The sequence below is a fragment of the Calypte anna genome, chromosome 3 (genome assembly GCF_003957555.1).
Source record: "Calypte anna isolate BGI_N300 chromosome 3, bCalAnn1_v1.p, whole genome shotgun sequence".
In the NCBI taxonomy this organism is placed as follows: Eukaryota; Metazoa; Chordata; class Aves; order Apodiformes; family Trochilidae; genus Calypte; species Calypte anna.
In genome coordinates this window covers 62,862,901-62,882,493 of record NC_044246.1, presented here as the reverse complement: position 1 = coordinate 62,882,493, position 19,593 = coordinate 62,862,901, and the positions used below count along the sequence as shown (strand labels likewise).

The following is a 19,593-nucleotide window of genomic DNA, read 5'->3' as shown; positions in this document are numbered from 1 at the left end:
ACTTTAGGAAAAAAATAGACACTGTGAAAAATGTATTTTTTTACAAGGTAAATGCAGGCTAGAAATATAAAGAAGGAAAAGAATACTTTTAACAAAATGCCTTGCCACGGGGTCTTGTTATCTGCTATTGTCACTTAGTGAAGTGTAGTTCTTCTCTCTTTATTTTTGATCGAGTGAGCTAAACCTGTAAACACCTTGAAGATTTTCTTCCAGAAGTCATCTCTGAAAAGATATCAGATGACACTACCAGTCCTTAAAGGCTGTATTTATGATGTGTGGCAGGTGTACGTAAGAGTTTCTAACAATATGTGCAGTGACACTAGAATTCCTGTACCAAAAAGACTATTTTCTTTGATGCAGAAAGTCCACTTCCTTGGGATATTTGAATGGGGGGGGAAAGGTCTGTGGTGTGGTGTTGTGCCTCCATTACAGTTCTGTCTATTATCTCATCTTCTAAAGCAATGCTTTTCTTAAAGCCAGCACTATGGAAACAAAACAACAACAGAAAAGGCATAGGACAGCATAGATTTAAACATCTGAAAACATCAGACATCATAACCTCATCTTAAAATGGTATAGAAGCTCTGATGATGTAACTATATGTAGGATGTTACAGTTTCATAATTTGTGAAAGTCTGTTCTTGACCTTTTTCAGCCTTTTCTTACCCCATCAAATTGATGAGTACAAATAAATTTGGTCTCATTCCCTGGTGTCATTTTGCACCAGAAAAAGGTCTGGTGATATCCAAGGGTACCAAGACTGAAATGTGCCTTTTATTATATGTTACCATACAAAAAACTTCATTGAAATACTAATTTAGGTTTAAAAATATGTGCCTTCTGTTAAGAACAAAACTTAAGCATGTGCTTAATTAATAAGGCTAATTAACACACTTCATAAAGCCTAAATGCATTGTCCAAGAAGGAATAAGTGAGTTGGACTAGATGATCTCTAGAGGTCCCTTCCAACCCCCAACATTCTGTGATTCTATGAAATGTCTGCAAGGCATTTTTGCCCCCTTTATGACTACACTATGCAAAACTTTTTAATTTCAGATCTGTATTTGAACTGTGGGGTCATGGAATGTCTGCAGAGAAGCTCTATGCGTCTTTGAAGAGCTATCCAATGGACAAGATGGTATGCAACTACAGAATCTGGTTAATATGGTTTTTTAATCGCACTGCAGCTATACTAAGAAAAGTGCCTTTGCCTTTTTTGCAGGTTCCATATCTACAGCCAGACTCTACTTACAAAATACATATTCATACATTTAATAAAACACTGACCCAAGCACAGAAAATAAAAAAGATTGATGTAAGTAGATGTTCAAGAAAACTCTGAGATGTATTTTTATCTATTCATATTATTCTTACTCAATGCTATTGGTGTTGTCAAGAGTGTATTAAAGTTCAGGTTTCCTGAAGATCTTAAAGCATTTATCAGCTTTTGCACCATCAGCTCTAAATGAGATCTTTGTGTCTGAGTTCATATTTTCCTTAGAATTAATGACTTTGTATTTTTTTTCTAAAGAGACCATGAAAGGCATATACAAAGCCAAAATTCCTACTAATTTCAGCCTGAAGGTTAATAATCTGTAAGAATCAAAGTTAATAAACTGTAAGAATCAAAGGGCTAGAGTTTGGTGCTTCATTTTTAGAAAATCTGTTGCTTTATCTGCATATTAGAAATTTATCGTTGCAGAATGTGGAACAAGCCAGTCCAGTGACTTTAGTTGCAAGCTGTGGATTGTGTGCTGTCTTCCTGGTCTGTCTGTATGCTCTTGTTTGCACTTGTGCTCTCCTTCTATCTGTATCAGTATTTTATTCAGGAAGTTTTTCTAAATTGCTGTTAAATTTTGCTCTTCCACATTCTATTTTAGCAGCTGTTTATGCTATTTACTTCATTATCAGAGACTGAAATAGTCTGTATTGATAGCTGCTACCCTTTCCTGCTTATTCAGGTTTTATGTGTGTGAAGTAATGCTAAGTATGTAAATAGGTGTGGCTGTACATCACTGACATTTTAAATCCTGTTGTTCGGCATCAGTGCTTTTATAACTTGAAAATTGCATAATTAATATGCACAGTTAATTCCTCTGGAGTTGGATTTTGCTCAGTTAATAAAAAATGTGGTGGTTCCTGATTTCTAATCCTTTATAATTTGACCTATTTTTATTCACAAGAAAGGCATTTCAAAAACGCAGAGAAAATTCAGAATGTACTTCTAGCAATGATTTGTAGTTTGTTTTTTTGTTTGTTTGTATTTTCCTTTTTATTTTGGGGGGTGCATATTTCAAAAATTTGACCCTCCTGTTTTTGACTTTGCTTTTCTTTATTGTATAGGCTCTTGAATTTCTGCCATTCAGAGGAAAAGTAAATTTAAAGAATCCAGAACACATCTTCTGGATTTTGGAAGATTATGGAATGGATCCTAATAATGTCCCAGAAGAGCCCTTTCATCTATATTTTGGTAGATGGGTGCGTGAGTGTGCTTCCTTCAGTTCTTACAAGCTTGTATTTTCAGGAAAGTGTTTTTCAGTTTAAATGTAAAAAATTGTCTTGAGTTTTAATGTGCACAGAGAATGTAATTATGGATGAATCTGTCACTGCATAATGCACTGATGAAAGACTTAGAAGTCCTTATTGGGACTAGGAAAAAGCAGATTAATTGAGCAATTTAGAGGTGGAAAAATTGATGCTGTGTCTGGGAACACACCTGCCTTGTCCTCCAGTGGGGGATCTCAACACAACAGTGAGACTGCAGAGCTATGGTGGTCTTTTCTACTGTTGTGGTCCAAGCACCAGCAGAATTGCATCTGCCCCACTGGAGCATTCTCTAAATGCTTCAAGTGGTCCTGATGGGCAGCTCCACAGAAAGGTGCAGACTGATCTGAAAAGCTCAGGCCTAATTTGTACGTCAGTGGTTCCAGCCCACAGGTGGATCCCTGACCAGGGGAACACTGACAGTGCAGTCAGTGCTGTCCAGTAGGACCTGTGTTTAAAAATTGTCTGAAGTTTATCATCCAAGGTCTTTGCTGCAACAGTTCTTGCCTCTTGAGTGTATACACTCCAAACCTGATGCATTGTTAGGATACCCAGAGAAAATCTGTTCTGGTCTTTTATTTATTGTGAGGAAAAACTAGCTCCCCAAAGGGTATCTTCCCGAATTGCACCAGCTACTGATGTGAGTATGTGTATGCAATGTCCTGGCTCAGGGCCAGCTGGAAGGAGAGAGAACCACTGCTGAGCTTGTACAGCTCTGGTCAGGGGTTGTGCACAGGGAGGTTAGAGATCCTGGTGATCTGTTAGCACCTGTGAATATTCCTTATGTCTCTGAATAATGTGAAAGCATGCTGGGCTGTGGCAGTTCTGCAAAACATTGCAGCTGGTGTCCCATCTCTGCTGGATTTCTGAAGTGTTTAAAAACCAGTGAACCAACCTGAACAAAAATAACCTGAAAAAAATATACTCGTATTTTGTTTACCCAGGAAGAATGATGTTGACCAGAGCTGGGGGATAGTGTTGGAAGAGCTTTTGGATGTGTTTTCTTCCAGACTCCTTTGGTTCTCCTCAGCATATTTTGGAAGTCTGATGTAAAATTGTTAACATTTGGTCTTTGTTTTTCCAATAACTTCTGGTCTGTCAACGCTATCCTAAATTTAGATTTTGAGCATGACAGAAAATCCAGTGAAGATGGAAATTCTGTGTGACCTTAAGCGTGTGTGTGTGTCTGTGCACGCATGTGTTACCATACATCACCATTCCTTGTAATTTTGAAGTTCTTTTAACTCTGAATTGCCAGGAATTGCTTTTCTGATACCTAGAACAATAGCAAAGTTGCTCTGTTATTTCTTCAGAAGAATTTTCTCTCTAATTGTTTGTATATTTTTGACCTCTGTCTTGAAGAATTTATATGTAGGTGTTGAACCAAAATATCTCTTGCTTGGAAAGAAGTCTGTCTTATTTTTAGATGGCAGCAAGCAAAGTGATATATTATGAAATTAAGAGTTGTCTGTTTGTTGGTTGGTATCACTTAAGCAAGTGCTAGCTTGTCTGCTTGTATCTTGTACTTAAGACCTGGCAGTGATTTCAAATGTTTCAACAGATTGCAGATGGCCAAAGAGAACTTATTGAGTCCTACAGTGTAAAGAAGAGACACTTTATTGGAAATACTAGCATGGATGCTTGCCTTTCTTTCATTATGGCAAACCATGGGAGAGTAAAACCCAATGATGTTGTGTATGATCCGTTTGTTGGAACAGGTATTTTATTTTTCTACTGGTGGGAAACCCTGGGAGATTGTGTTACTCTTGTAACACACTTTAACCTGGCATGGTGGCTTCTGGGGCTTGATTGAGGTCGAAATGTTACCAAAAGCAAAATAGTGAATATAAAAATGAATGTTTTGTTAACCTGGGAGGGATATGGGGGATGTAACTTCACAAGATTGAAACCTCTGGCAAGTCTGTCTTCAATGGACTATTTTATGTAACATGGCTTAAACACCAGCTCCTGCATGTCATGCACTGCTGAAGATGCAAAGTAACTAAGAACTGAAATTTGGCCCCATAGCTCCCTGCAGGCACATTCACAATGTTACAAGAAACAGCATTTTTTTTGAAGAGGCGATTTAGAGTCGTGTTGAGGGCACTTCGGAGAGGATACAACAAGCCAGCAATAGTTAGAGCATAGCATTCAGTGGTGATCAGTTCCTTGACTTGTTCCTTGTCTCATCATGTCTTGTCTTCAGGGTAATACTGTTCACACGGTCTGTTTGCTTCCAGCCGAAACTTTCTGAGTTAAGCCAGGAGGGGGAGCTTTTAGTCCACGCATTAGGGTCTGGGGCACTGAAGTACTTTTTACCTCAGGGTTTGTAGCTGTTTTGTGGGTGAAATAGAACACAGTTTGTGTCAGGTATTTTTGTCTGCTTTTTCTGAACTTTGTTCAACAAGAGCACGTGAGACACAATTATAAATGCTTACCTTAATGGCAGGATGAACAGAATTCACTGCAGAAATCACTGCAGAGAATCTGGAAAGAGATAAAGGAGAGTGATCTCACAGTCACTGATAGGACAAATTCTTATTGGCATGTGACTTCTCTGTACCACAGAAAACCAGGGATATAAAAACACAAGGCTTCAGTGAACAGTACATTTTGGTATCATTTTTTTTCATATATGACCAGATTTTTTGTGTGCATAATAATGCCTTACAGAATTTCCTCCTTGTCCTTCTGTTGCTTGCAGATGGATAGTAGAGAGGTTGAGGAAATTCTGCTACTTCATCTCTAAGCAGTTTGTTTCATTTCAGTGTCTATGGTTTTGTGTCTTTGTACAAAAATCTACTTAACTTAAATCATAAAAAATTCTCTGAGAGCACTCATTCTCTTCGGAGTGAAAATTGAAGAGGAAAAGTAAAGTTACAGGAAGAAAAATCATATGGAAGTGGTGAAGCTGTAGAAATTCAAGATAATTGTTAAGTCATGTTTCATACCAAAAGTGTAGCTTACATGAAGTTTTCACCAAATTGCCTAATGATTTGAATTGCAATTTTGGTGGTTCTGTTGTACTAGAAGGCTGTAATACACAGGCATAAGATTAAATGTACAAGGGACACAATATTCTGCTCACCATTTTTCAGTAAAGTGTACTTACGACCAAACAGCTAAACAGTGACTTTTGCACCTACTTCTGGTGAGTAAACACCAGGAATTTCAGTAGTCTCTCCATGTCCTTTAGAGGGTTTTCAAGACTCCCTGCCACTGGAATTTTGGGAGGTAGCTCAGAGTTGAGTGATGCAATGGGTTTGAGCTGATGGGTTTGGAAAGAACGTTTTCTAAGCATTTGAGGAGTACTTTGAAAAAACTGCAGTTCAGATTTGTTTATTGGTGCAACTTTAATACCTGGTGTGGCTTCATCCTGGTTTTTATGTTGAAAAGGTAAATAGTAACAAATTAGAATCAAGCAAACTGGTGCTTGCTTGTTAGAAATAACATGTTTTTGCTGGATGACCCAAATCACAGGTCTGTCACATTAGTTTAAGAGTGGATGACTGTAATTTGTCCTCTGAATGAGAAGTGCTTTTGACCTAGCTGCTCTAGGAGACTTGATTCTCCTTTTATGTACAGCAAAACTGGAATGGTCAGGATTGTTTTTCAGTTGTAAAACGTAACTTCCATGAACTGTTTAGTTAGTTATTCCTTCCTCAGTACTGGGCAGAAGGAAGCTTAGAGATTTCTGGAAGCAACCTGAATACTTTGTACTTCCTCCTAGACAGTCTGTTGTGGTTATCTCAGTAAGCTTATTGTTTGTATCTTTGGAAGATGTTTGCCCCTAGTTTCCCTTTGCCAATGTCTGGTACTGCATAATTACAAATTTTTTCCTTGACATCTTGGAGGGTAGTGGTATGACCAGATGCTCACCTGTGTGGAAGAGATAGGGGAAGCAATGTACTGTAGAAAGGCATGAAGTTCTGTGCTACCTTCATTTTGCATATAGTCATCAGGGGATGCAATGATTCTCTGATTAACCATTTGTATACATCTGTTTGACAGTGTAGGTCAAAGGGCTGACCATATTATTTAAGTATTCATGTACCTTTGTGAACACGAATGAGCTAGTACCAGCTGAGATTTATTAAAAGCTTTAAGTTCATGTTTTCATAACTTTTTTTTTCCTATGATTAAAAACATTCTTAGATGGGCACAGTACTTTCTTCTTAATTTTTTTATAGGACTGGGTGGTATGCCATACTTGAGGTCAGGGCTAGCTAAACTTGTCTTGACACTCTCGAGGTACTGCCCATCTGTTCTGAGAGATTGCAGCCGAGAAGGGAAATGGGTGACTCCTCTGGGGTGAGTAGCCTTGCTTTTCCCTGATCCATTTTACAAGAAAAAGCGGAGGATTTTTTTTTTTTTTTTTTTTCCCTCTCCTTCAGTTTTGGTAGAGTTCATTAGCATATGATGTAGCAGGTTTCCAGTTCCCTGAAATGGGATCTTTCCCCCGTGCACGCAGTGTGCGTGTGAGGGATTTGTAGGTGCCAAGTGGGTGGCGTGGGTCAGTGCAGCCACCTGAGATGCTCCTCTCCACACCAGTGGTGAATGGGAGAGCTGTTGTCACCTGCACGGCCACCTCGCACATTGTTCCCTGTGCTGGTCAGCTCTTCACCCCCTTTATTTTAGCAGGACTTTTTTGTATCCATAAGCAATTAACATCAGTAGTGTGGGGTTCCCAGCCTTGTTCTCAGCCACTGTGCTGTTTTAAACCAGTTAGCTATGGAGCTCCTTATTAGCTGCTCAACACAGCAGTCTCCTGTCTGTCCTCTTCTTTCATTTGGAAGATGTTAAAGAGATAATGTCATTTGATCTTGTCTGTGGGCTGTTCAAATGTTGTCTGGTTTCAAGGGGAAATAACACATGATTTTTGGTAGGTGGTTGTTGTTTTAATTAGGAAAGCAGATCACAGTAGTGGTGATTAAAAAAAAATAGTTTTTGTTGTGGGATGAGTATGCTAGTAGATGTACTGACAAAATAGGCATCATACTCAGAGGAAAAAAATGCATCTGTATATAGTTTTCACGCTGCAAAGCAAATACAGAAATATTTTTAATATTGTTGTTTACATTGGAGACATTTAAATTTATGAGATTCTTGACCATTGCTTTTTTCTCAGGAAATGGCCAAAACAAGTTTGATTACAGACACAGTTAGGGAGGCTGACTTTGAGAACACAGTAGAATTGACATTTGTTGGTGATTTTTTTAAATTGTTTGCTATTTTGGGTTCATGTAATCGTTAAGGGATCTTATTGCCTTGAAATACAGAAAACCATAAACAAACACCTAAGAAGAGTCTCCAGAGATAATGAGTGACATAGGGCATAGAAAGATAAGAAACATCAGGCATAGCAGACAATGGATTTAGTGTTGTTATCTTTGATTATATTTGCATAGTGATTCTGACTAATTTTTTTTTTATTATTAGTGTCATTATTTTGGGGGCGGGAGGGGTGTAGCTTTGGGTGTAGTGTGCTACTGGTGTAACCTCATGAAGTTCCTGAGTGAATATCCTAAAACAGTTAGCATTTATGACATCAGTTTATATTTTTCCCCTTTTTCTACCCTCTATAGGTGGCCTTCTAATCTCCTCAGCACACTTTGGAGCATACGTGTGTGGTACAGATATAGATTACAACACAATCCATGGGTTAGGTATGTTATGTATTTTTAAGCCACTGAAATCTTATTCGTGGGAATTTAGGAATACTGATGGTAGCAGATGATACTTAGCAGATTTCAAAGCAATGTTAATCTTACACAAGTTACATGTGTCACGGCTAAACTGTTTTCTTATATTTTAAGTGGGAAGTATTTAATGAAAGAAATAATGAAAAGCAAAACGAAGTTCTATGTAATAATTAAAATAGCTGTGTGCTTTCTTAGCCTGTGAAGTAGGAAGCATCTTGTAACCTAACCCAAGAAGTCTGATGCCATTTGTATGTCTTTGAAAAACTGCATTGCAAATTATATCTGCAGCAGAACCTTTCTCCTGCATTTTCATTATTCCATGCTACTTGTGAAGTTTATTGCAAGTAGCTGTAACAGTGAGTAGAATAAGGCAGGTCATACAGGTTTGCACGTGACAATTGTATGTCCTTAAAATAAATTATAAGAATATATGAAAACTTGTCCTATAAAATGGTTTGTTGTTTTTGAGTATGTTTCTTCCCAATTTGTGGTCCCCTCCCCCCAGGCAAGGCAAGCAGAAAGAACCAGAAATGGAGAGGGCCGGATGAAAATATCAGAGCTAATCTGAGACAGTATGGTTTGGAGCAATATTACCTTGATGCGCTCGTTTCTGATTCTTCAAGACCAATATGGCGAAAAGGGATGCTCTTTGATGCAATCATTACAGATCGTAAGTTAATGCTTTTTATTGCCCCATCACAATGACCAAGAGGTTATTACCTATGGCTGTGCCTATGTACGTCGATTTAATGTCTTGCTGGGTGCGCAGATCTACAGTTTCCATACTAAGAAAGATGACCATTGAGAGTAGTGCTGTGAAAACTGGATCTGCATTTGTCATTTCTGCATTTGTCATTTCTGCATTTGTCATTTCTGCATTTGTCATTTCTGCATTTGTCATTTCTGCATTTATTGCAATGATAGCTTAAATTGTGTAGAAAAGCTGGTGGTAATACTTCCATGGAGAGAATATTATGTCCCCTGTAGTGATATGAGGCAACCATGTGCCACTAATTACCAGGTAGTGGGCATGAGCTTGTGTTAAGCCCACCTGTGCCTGATTAGGGTGGGCCCCCACTGTGTATGAGCAGGATTAGGGGGCCAATAAAAGGTGAGGCTCAAACTCACAGGCTCAGCTCATCGTGAGCAAGCCAGCAGAGAGGTCAGTCACTTTTGGAGCAATAGCACTGATCCAGACTGGTCAACCCTGAGGGCTATGGGCTCAGAGCACTATTTGTGAGTCTCTGCTGGAACACCTGGTTGGACCTTGAAGTGCCGTGCCCTAAAAGAGGTTCGTCTTGCTATGTCCCCCAGTAAAAATTGGTATGGCTGAAAGTCATCCTTTGAATAACTCTCAATCAAGAAAGGCATAGCTTTATTGATGAACAGAGATTTCTTACCAGAATGGGTCATGCTGCTGTTAGGATTGGTGCAATATGCAACACACTGGAGTCTGCCGTGCAGCTCTCAGGGACTTGTGGAATCTTACATTAAGTGTCTGTTGGAGTGGTTCCAAAGAGAAATTCTGATGCATTTCTGGTATACTTAAGCAGTAGCGGTTTGAAAGGATCCTCTTTTTAAAAAAAAACAGCCCCCCATGTACTTATCACCATTTGTCATGCATGAGCTGGAGTAAAGGCTAAGGGAAAAAACAAAAAACCTTGATACAGCTATTTCTGCTCTCTAGTGCTAGTTCTTACAGTGTCATGTTCACACTAATAAGGAATAGGGAGTGGGACTTTTTTTTTTTTTTTTTTTTTTTTTGCTGGATTGCCTACTGATTTTAGTTGGGTCTGTTTGGTGATAAGACAGTGTGGGATATTAATATGACTTAGCATTGAGTTTGCAAATTGTGTCCCAAGTTCTGCTTTTACAAAATGGTGATCATGGTGCTTCCGTGATGCTGAAACAAGTCTCACAAAACCAAATATGATGAACATGAAATAAATTAGTGAACTGCTATAGGAGAGATGCCTGTGTCTGTCAAGACAAAAGAGGATGTGATTATTTGTCATCTGTTGGAAATATGAGGAATATCTTTCAATGAACAAAACAGAAAAACATTGTCCATTGTAGCATAGCAAACGTCTTGCCTGCTAGAAGCCTCTTAGCATCTGAAATGCTGTCTTTGCAACAGTTTTTGGAGCAAGAAACTTTTAATAGATATTGAAAAAATTGCTCTTATCAACTTGTACCTTGTAATTATTTTCCTTTTCTTTAATAACTATATAGCCATATATCTGTATTTGGCTTTAATAAGCGACCATTTGTGCAGTTGTGTAAGTATAATATAATTGTATGTTATTTGGACAAAAGGTGAGGGTCTCATCTGCATTATGCATTTGCTTTGTATAGCACCATATGGTATCAGAGAAGCTACTCGCAGAATGGGGTCACAAAAGGACACAGTAAAGTCAGCTGAAAGAAGGTAGGTAAGCTGCCTGTCTGATGTTGAATATAAATATCCTAATGGAAACCCAGTCACAGTTTTAGAATCTTTTAATGTTTCTCAGTTGGCTATCAGCAGTTGAAAATAAAAAGAATAATTAAAAAAAAGCCCGTTCTGTTTACAAAACTAGTATATCACTTCCTGAAATCCTTGGTTTTGTTCTCTGTGCTTATCTTTTGCACGTGCTTAGATTTCAAATCTGATTTCTCATCTCTGTGAGCCACCTTGTGTTTTGTGTCCTCAGAAAGTTCCCTTCAGTCCATGCAAGCTGCACAATCAGCCTAAAATGTTTTACCTTAATCTCTCTGTTTTACCTTTATCTCTTGGATTTTCACTGCTGCTTTATCTGCAGAGATAACATGGCTTCTTAACTGCCTGGCCTACCCTGTCTTCTGCCTTTATAATCTAAATTGCCATTAACAAAAATACTGCATAAAATAACTATCCCCAACATACTAGTGATTGTTGACTTCCAGAAGTACTAAAGATGATAGTCTAAGTGACCAGTAGAAAATTTGGGAAGTCATATTTGGTTGGTTTTGGTTTGGTTTGTTCGGTAGTTTGGGGTTGTTTGTTTGTTTTTTTTTTTTTTTTTTTAATTAAAACTGTGGGTTTTATCTGTGCTTTTACATTTACACCTGTAAATTTTTTGTTTAGCACGGAAAATCACATCTTCGTTTCATCCAGTTATCATCTAAGTGACATCTTTTTTGACTTGCTGAAGTTTGCTGCAGAATATCTGGTGATGGGAGGAAGATTAGTGTACTGGCTACCGATATACAGGCCTGAGTATGTATTCCTGATTTCTGGTATGTAGTGTGTCAAACAGATGATGTGTTCTCATTGTGCTTTCTTTGGGGCATAGCACAGCTGGACCTTCCATAGTAGTAGCACTAAAGAGTAATGCTCAGACTTCATATTTTATCTCTCCACATGACAGAAAGAAGATTTTGAACTAAGGTTTTTGGATGGAGATAATTCCTGATTGCTACCAAAAAGCAAAATGCTTTCTTGTGTCTTTACAAATGCATGTCCAGTGGGTTGAGGTTTAAACTTAGAAAATACATCTACATCTTTCAAGGTGTAGATGGCTCCCTAATGTAGGCGTAGCAAGGGTCTTATTAATATGTGTTTCTACTAGAGTAGTTGATAGAGGTAATTACAAGATCCTGTGAGAGAATGTTCTTGGGTCTTTTGGGTTTGGTGCCACTGATTTAGCTTTCTTGTGAGAAATCCAAATCAAGTGAGCAAAAGATGGCAGTGAGAGGCAGGGATGTGTAGGAGAGCAGCCCTGTTAAGAACTGCAGAGTCCTGCAGAGACGTTAGGATGCTGTAGGATGCTGTAGGATGCGATGCAGCCTAGGGTTATAACTGAGTTTAAAAGGCAAGACATGTTTACATACCTGACTTCAGCATCTCCATGAGAAGGTTTTGATGAAGGTTTTTTTTTAGGTTCTGATTTTTTTCAAGATTGTTTCATTGTAAAGTGGGGAGCTGGTGAGGAGTAGGTGGTTCTAAATATCTTCCAGGTCTAGGTGTGTGCTTCTACAATGTTGTATGTTTCTATGTACAATTAAACTATACTGATATATAAAGTGGTGGTTGTTCCTGGTTTCACCATGGAAATGCTTTTGACAGTCCTACATTTAATTACCCCATGCTATTTTGATAATTTGGAAATCAAAAGGAGCTATTTTAACAGAAGAGTGAGCTTAGTAGTTTGCATTATTTTTTTTGAATGATAGAATTGGTATGTGAGACTTTTTTCTTGTAACACTATTCACAAGCAGAACAATTAATACCATTAGTCGTATTACAGCTAATTTTTCAAAATGTCTGTCTGTACATGCCTAACCCTTGACAGGCTTTTTGTGGTTGTGAATTCCCAGATTTCCATATTAATAAACTCTGAAATTACTGAGTTTAATCTGTTTCTCAAAATACTATAGCTTTTAATAAGCTCATTAAACATTGCTAAAGAAATGTTTCCACAGTAGAGCAATATTAGATAATTATGAACTGCACATTCAGGTTCTACTTTTGTTGCTATTTTGGGGATGTCAGTTTTCAAACTTGGGCTGCCTCTTAAAAAAGTAAATTTGTACATACTACTGTGAATTGATTTTATAAAATGAAGGTTGAAATACTGAAGTCACTATATTAGCACGGCATATTAGTATAGCCACTTTATTTTCAGCTGTAATGATGAACACGGGGACAAACATTAAAGCAAGTATGTGAGGAAGATACTGTATACTAATATGTTGTGTTATAAAATATCCCTTGGAAACACCTGCCACCAGGTTCATGTGTTCTCTGGGATTCTTGTGAATTTCCTTGAATTAAAAACAAAACCATTAAAATAGGATATCCGTTGAAACCATTATTATATTTCATGTTTGATTAAGTTCTGAAATTATTTTACCTGAAAGAATGTAGAAACATATGCATTAATGCTAACAGACAAGGCTTTTTAACAGAGATAATGATCTGTCCCTCTGCAAGATAGCATCTCACTCCAAAGTTTACTCTTTCAATCTGATGTTGAAATCATTGTTAAGGCTGAATTCTTTTAATTCCTTTGCAGTCAGGCTTTTATGTGGTTATGAAGAGAAACTTCTAAAATGTTTTGGTAGAGCATCTACCTTTAAAAGTGAGAGGCAGTTTGGTGGCACTAGATGGATCAAAAGTTGTGCAATAGGATTTAAAAAATTAGAATTAATTGGATTCTCCTTTGTCAAAAGCATATTCTGATGTCAGCTAGCAGAAACTGTGACTTAGTTTCACATACTAAGTGACTGAAATGTTGTATTGGCTGTCTGATGCCTTTGGAAATGCCAGACTTTGGAACATGCCTTTGAAACATGTCAGAGAGCCAGTACTGTGTGGTTTGGGGTTTTTTGTTTGTTTGTTTACAAGCCTGTATTTGTTATAATCTTACTTGTTCAACAGCTCTCTATTATATTTAAGAAATTACTAGATTGATCCTATTTTGAGTTGGGTTGGATTTGACTTCTCTTTCTTGCAGAACAATGCATATGCTTTGTAAAGTGTGTGCACTTCTTTTCAGGAAAAATACAGAGGTTTAAGTTCAAGTGTAAGGTGTGAAAGCTGCTTAGTTCTGCTTTTTAATGTCTGACTTGTATCAATCACCAGCCACTAGAGAATCATGAGAGCAAGTATTTTTATGAAATTATGGTCACTGACAATACCATATACCATTTGCTGTATTATGTTGTAGTAACTGCTCCAGGAAAGCCTGTTGCAAAAACTAAATGGCTGATTTATATTTCAGTATACAGGAAGAATGTCTGATCTTGTATTTGTCTCATTAGCTAGCTCACTATTTCTTGCTCCTCTAGTCCCATGCAGAGCTCTTAAATCCTTAAATTCCTCTTTCAGCATTTGTAGAAACAGAAAGATTGAAAGCAATCTAGAGAAACTTTTTTCTACAGAAAATAGTATGTTTATGAGATGGGGACATTTAAAACACTGTAACTCCTTACTTCTGTAGACAGGATTAAATTGCAAGCAGATGTTGTTGCCACCTGATGTGAAAAGATAATATTTTTTTTCTTCCATTTAGAAAAAGTAATTCCAATGTGATAAATTTGTAACACCAAATCCAGGAATGCCACTGTTAGCTGGTGTAATACACTTACAAGTGTAATGGTCTCCTTTTAGAGAGCCAGAGTTAAGTGTCTTGTTCCTGCAGCTTCATATATGTTGACTGCAAAATACATATTTAAAATCATACCTTCAAATCAGAGAAGTTATTGGTTCTGATTGGCTGAGATATTTTGCACTTGAAATCATACAGGCAGAGCTGTGTGCATGCATTAACATCATGTAAATCCATGTAGAAAATGTGTGTGTCTCTTTACTATGAAGCATTAATATAATCTATGATTCTGTGATTTTATGTCACAACATGACTGGAGCATATTATGTAAGAATTCTGAAGCACATGTACCTAATTTGCTTTAATCAAATTAAAATGTATAGCAGCTTTCTAGTGTAAGCCACTTTGTGAAGAATCTGTGCAAATTTTGTTTCTGATTGAAGCGTTCCAGTTCATGAGCTTACAGCTCTGTGAATGTTTATTTCTTCCAGATATACAGAAGAGATCATTCCCCGCCACCCTTGCCTGAAACTTATTAGCAACTGTGAGCAGATGCTTTCCAGCCACACATCAAGGCGCCTGATAACCATGGAAAAGGTGAAAGAATTCAAGGTAAGCTTTAATTCTTAATTATATTGTTCTAAATAGTAGGTATTTCATTCATGAGAAGTTTCTTCAACTGAGCATTTGACCCTTATTTCTATCACACAAGTTTTTTATGATGCAAGTTAGAACTTTTGTAATATTACTACACTTTAAAAAAAAAAAACCAAATCAGCAAACAAAACTGTTGTGATTTAGTGTAGATTCTGGTTTTTGTCTTTTCTTTTTTCTTCTCAGTTTTTGATAAACTTTTCTTCCTGAGCAAGCTGCGTAACAGTGTCAAAGATCTTTGAACTTAGTTACTTGTGAAAGTTGCATTTTGTTTTATTGGAAAACTGAACTCGTTGAAGCTCATCTGCAAAAATGCCTAGATACCTAAATTCCCATTGATTCCGAAGGGTAATTTGGTGCCTGAGTAAATATTAAATGTCTTTACAAGTGTGATAGTACAGTTTTAATGTATTCAGTTCTGTTACTTCATTTTTAGAGTTGTACTCCTTTATCTTTTGGAAATATGTAGCTGGAACATAAGTACAGTGAAGCACACTGTCTGGTTTTTTTTTTGATTTTTGTTTCGGAACACACTAAGTGTCTCTTCTGAGACACTGAGACCAGGGAAGTCCCTTTTTAAGAGTTCTTTCTGTTCTTGCTGTTTCTCTCACCTAATACTGTTAAAAGATATGCTAAAAGAAGTTGAAGCAAATTCCCATTGAAAACACATGCAAAGCATGGTGAACAAGTTTTTAGTACATTCCATGTCAGCTGGAAGAGCTATTTTAAATGACAGGAGATACAGTCACACTGCTCTGTCTGCATGGTGCCTGCACTAATAACACAGCAGGGTTTCAGTACTGCTTTCATAATGATAATGATGATTGAGACTCTGGTGCAACACCTGAATTTTTTAAAAAAAAGTTGATGTGGAGTTCAGAGCCATAGCTGTCAACTTCACCAGTAGTGAACTGAAGAAAGTAAATTATGAAAGCTTTTGATGTGTTTGTCTTGGGTTGTTCATTGAGGCTTTCTACAGGAATTTTATTACTGCCAGTGCTGTAGGATCATAGAATTGTGCATGGCTTTTGGTTGGCATCTTGTTCCAACCCTTCTGCCATGGGCAGGGACACCTGCCATCAGACCACGTTGCTCTGAGTCCTGTCCAACCTGGCCTTGAGCACTCCTTTAGCTTTTTAAAACAAGGGTTATGCTTCGTCATTTCCAGTCAGTGTGAACTTCACCAGACTGCCATGGCAGGATGGCAGACTTCTCAGTTAGGATGGATAGTGATTCTGCAGCTTCATCTGCCAGTTCCCTCAGGACCTGCAGATGCATCTCATCAGGTCCCATGGACATGTATACCTTAAGATTCTTTCAACTGTGTCAAACCTGATCTTTACCTACAGTGGGCAGCTCTTCATTCTAAAGTCCCTGACATTGCCTTCTGTGACTTGGGTGGTGGGGCTTGAGAAGTTACTGGTGAAGACTGAGGCAAAAAGTTGCTGAGTACCTCAGCCTGCTCCATACCCTAGTTAATCAGGTCTTCCATGTCCTTCCAGAGAGGGTCTGTGGTTTTCTTAGTCTTCATTTTATCAGCAACATACCTATAGGAGGGGGTTTTGCTGCCTTTGGTGTCCCTAGGTGGATGTAATTCTATTAGGGTTTAGCTTTCCTAGCCTTATTCCTGACTGCTTGGACATTTTCTCTGTATTCCTCCCAGGCTACCTGTCTGTGCTTTCACCCTCTATAGGCTTCCTTTTTGTGTGAGATTTTTGTCCAGGAGCTTCTTGTTCATTCATGAAGGCCTCCTGGTGCTTTTGCCTCTTTGTTGCACTCCAGAGTTTGGAGTTGGTGATCCTTGAATATTAACCAGTTTTTTGGGGCTCCTGTTCCATCCAGGGCTTTCCATGGTACCCTACCAAAAAGGTACCTGAAGAGGCCAAGGTCTGCTCACCTGAAGTCCAGTGTAGTGAGCTTGCTGTGTGCCCTTCTCACTGCCCTCAGGATCTTGGAAGTCCACCCTTTCATATTCACTGCATCCAAAGCTGCCCTCGAACTTCACATTCCACACCACCCCCTCCATGTTGGTGAGAACAAGGTCCAGCATAGCACCTCTCCTCTATCACTTGGAGAAGGAAGTTATCACCAACACATTCCAGGAACCTCCTGGATTGCCTGTGCCCTGCTTGTGCCTTTGGAGTCCTCATCTATCCCCAGGGAGTGACCATGCGCTCCAGCTGGTCACTGACAGAGGGCAACTCCCCCTCCTCATCTCCCCTGCCTGTCCTTCCTAAAGAGCCTTTACCTTTCCATTCCAACACTCCAGTCACAGGACTCACCCCACCATGTCTCCATGATGCCAGTAGGAACATAGCCCTGCAGGCATGCACACATCTCTTAACTCCCCCTGCTTTCATATAACATGTTCTAATTTTAAAAAATGTATCAACCCTTTTTTGAACAGACTTTAAGAGTTTGTTACTCTTGTTTTGTGCATCACCTGTTCTGTAGTACATACTTTGACAGGTTCACGTCTGGAAATGCTTAGCTCTGAGCACCTGAGTTTAGTTGGCAGCCTTACTGCTTAGGTAAAACTATGCAGGTGTTTACACTCATCACTCCAGATGTCTTTTAGATTATTTAAAGATACCAAAACCAAAGCACTGTTTCTGATGATGCAGAACTGGTCCAACAAAAAAACCAACATGTTGACTCCTTAGTGCCTGCTTAGATAGGGTCTTATTGTTTGGTGTCTAAGATTTCACCACCCCAGTGTCCCTGGAATATGTTTTTTTCCTGTTTTAGTATCTTGGACAACCTTTGAATTGGGTACTTCTGACTCACCAGATATTATAATAAAATTCAGTAGTTGAAGCTGTGGCTGTTTTTCCCAAATGAGTGGATGAATTTTTATGAATATAAAAGCATTTATGTTTCCAGATATTTCCTGCTTGGTTTACTAAACAAGTTTGTAAAAGGCACTCATTTAAACATTTAAAATGCCTTTTAATTCAGCTTAGTGTAGTACTCACAAGAGGCTAAGAAGTTTTACAAATCATGTCATTGTTGTTATGCAGTTCTTTGTTTTCCCTAGCATTTTACACCAATAACTATTTACAGATTTCACAGCAAATTCAATTTAACAATTAACACTCCCAACTCTTAACTGAAGATTAATACAATCAGATACTGAACATGAAATTAGTGGTGCAGTTTGGAGACCACAGTGAATTATTTCAGTTGTTGCCAAGTTACTTGTTTTGTTCTTCTGCTGGGCTGTCTTACAGAAATATATGCTATCTATTTGACTGGTAAATGCTACCAAGTTCTGAAGTTTCCAATCAGTGGTACTTAAAAAAAAAAAATATTGGAGGAGAGATCTGTAACTCACAAGGGCTAAGAGAGACCCCTAGAAATTGCACAGCATGATGAAAGAGACAACTTCACTGAAGGACAAACTGAGTGTGTGACTGCCCACGGAAAGACTCTGGAGCATTGGGCATACAAATCCACCATGCTGAATGGGTCCAGCATTTCCACATCATAGTCACTCTGCAGTCATTACTGGTGTAGCATTTTTCCTACTGAATTTAGCACTGTCTGTTCCCGGATATGAGCCTGTTGTCCCTGGTTTGGAAATTGCTCGGTGTTGTTTATAGCTGTGTAACATTAGTACAAGTGGTTTCTATAGCTACTGTCCAGCACCAGATGTTGAGTGGTAGGAAGTTGTGATAAGCTTAGAAAGATTTTTTTTTTTTAAACAAAACCTGAATGTGGGTAATTACCCTGAGGCTGAACTGAGACATGCTAGATTGATAAAACCCCTTTAGAATATTACTTAATTTTTGCCAAGATTTAAAGAAAAACTTCTCTTTCTTCCACCTCTTTCATTATTTGTTGGAGATCTGTAACACCTTTTTTTAGTGTTGTCTTTTTACAGCAAGTAAATTAAAAGCTTGAATTAGCTAAAGGCAATTCGGTAGCATGCACTTGGACAAAAGCTTTTTTGGTTTTAAGTTGTCACAGAAGTAATTATAAAACATTTCAGAGGAAAAGGTTTATGTGATAACTGTCATTTACAATTAGTCTCCCATTTTGAGAATAATTTAAATTATTCAAAGTAAGAACCAAAGATAATCATAAAGAATGATCAGGGATTAACGAACACCTTCAGTTACGACTTCTTTTAAAAGAAGTCTTTGTCTTCTTGGTAGTACTGGCAGACTGGGGAAAGAGCTGACTTAATGCCACGTAGGTTGATCATTGGTGATCAGTCTTGGAAATTATTTAGGGGAAGTCATACTGTTTTGTGTTGAATAACTAATTACAGACTTCATGCCTTAAAAAAAAATAGACATTTGTTTCAAAGGAAATAAGTGCAAAGAGTCACACTCCCCTAGATGTGGCTGTGTATCACAAGCAGTACTCCTTATTCCTCTTTCAGAGGAGCAAAGAGACCATCTTCCTTAAGATAGTGTGGTTCAACTCTATTCCCTGAATTTAAACTTTTTCTTTTTAAAAAAAAGCAAGAGAAAGGGAAAAAAAATCCATATTAACTGCCTTGGACAGCTGATTCACTTGAGGGAGAGTTGACACTGACACCATCCTTTATTGATTTTCTCCTCCTGCAAAACATTCCTGCTGGATATTGAGAGTGCATATTCTACCAATTTATGCTA

General features: G+C 38.1%; 1 protein-coding gene across 3 annotated transcripts in view; it reads left to right on the top strand.

Annotated features, from left to right (window-relative positions):
• Positions 1-19,593, top strand: part of TRMT11 (tRNA methyltransferase 11 homolog) — a 28,561-nt gene that overhangs the window by 5,067 nt on the left and 3,901 nt on the right. For 2 of the 3 annotated variants that reach the window (XM_030447299.1, XM_030447298.1), the window contains 9 exons: positions 1,057-1,138; positions 1,223-1,315; positions 2,344-2,478; positions 4,106-4,262; positions 8,130-8,210; positions 8,752-8,916; positions 10,602-10,674; positions 11,353-11,484; positions 14,809-14,929. In XM_030447299.1, coding sequence (XP_030303159.1) covers positions 1,085-1,138; positions 1,223-1,315; positions 2,344-2,478; positions 4,106-4,262; positions 8,130-8,210; positions 8,752-8,916; positions 10,602-10,674; positions 11,353-11,484; positions 14,809-14,929 — 1,011 coding nt within the window. In that variant the 5' untranslated portion in view covers positions 1,057-1,084. Of the gene's footprint in view, positions 1-1,056; positions 1,139-1,222; positions 1,316-2,343; positions 2,479-4,105; positions 4,263-8,129; positions 8,211-8,751; positions 8,917-10,601; positions 10,675-11,352; positions 11,505-14,808; positions 14,930-19,593 lie in introns of all 3 variants that reach the window. The other variant, XR_003987345.1, reaches the window with a different exon arrangement.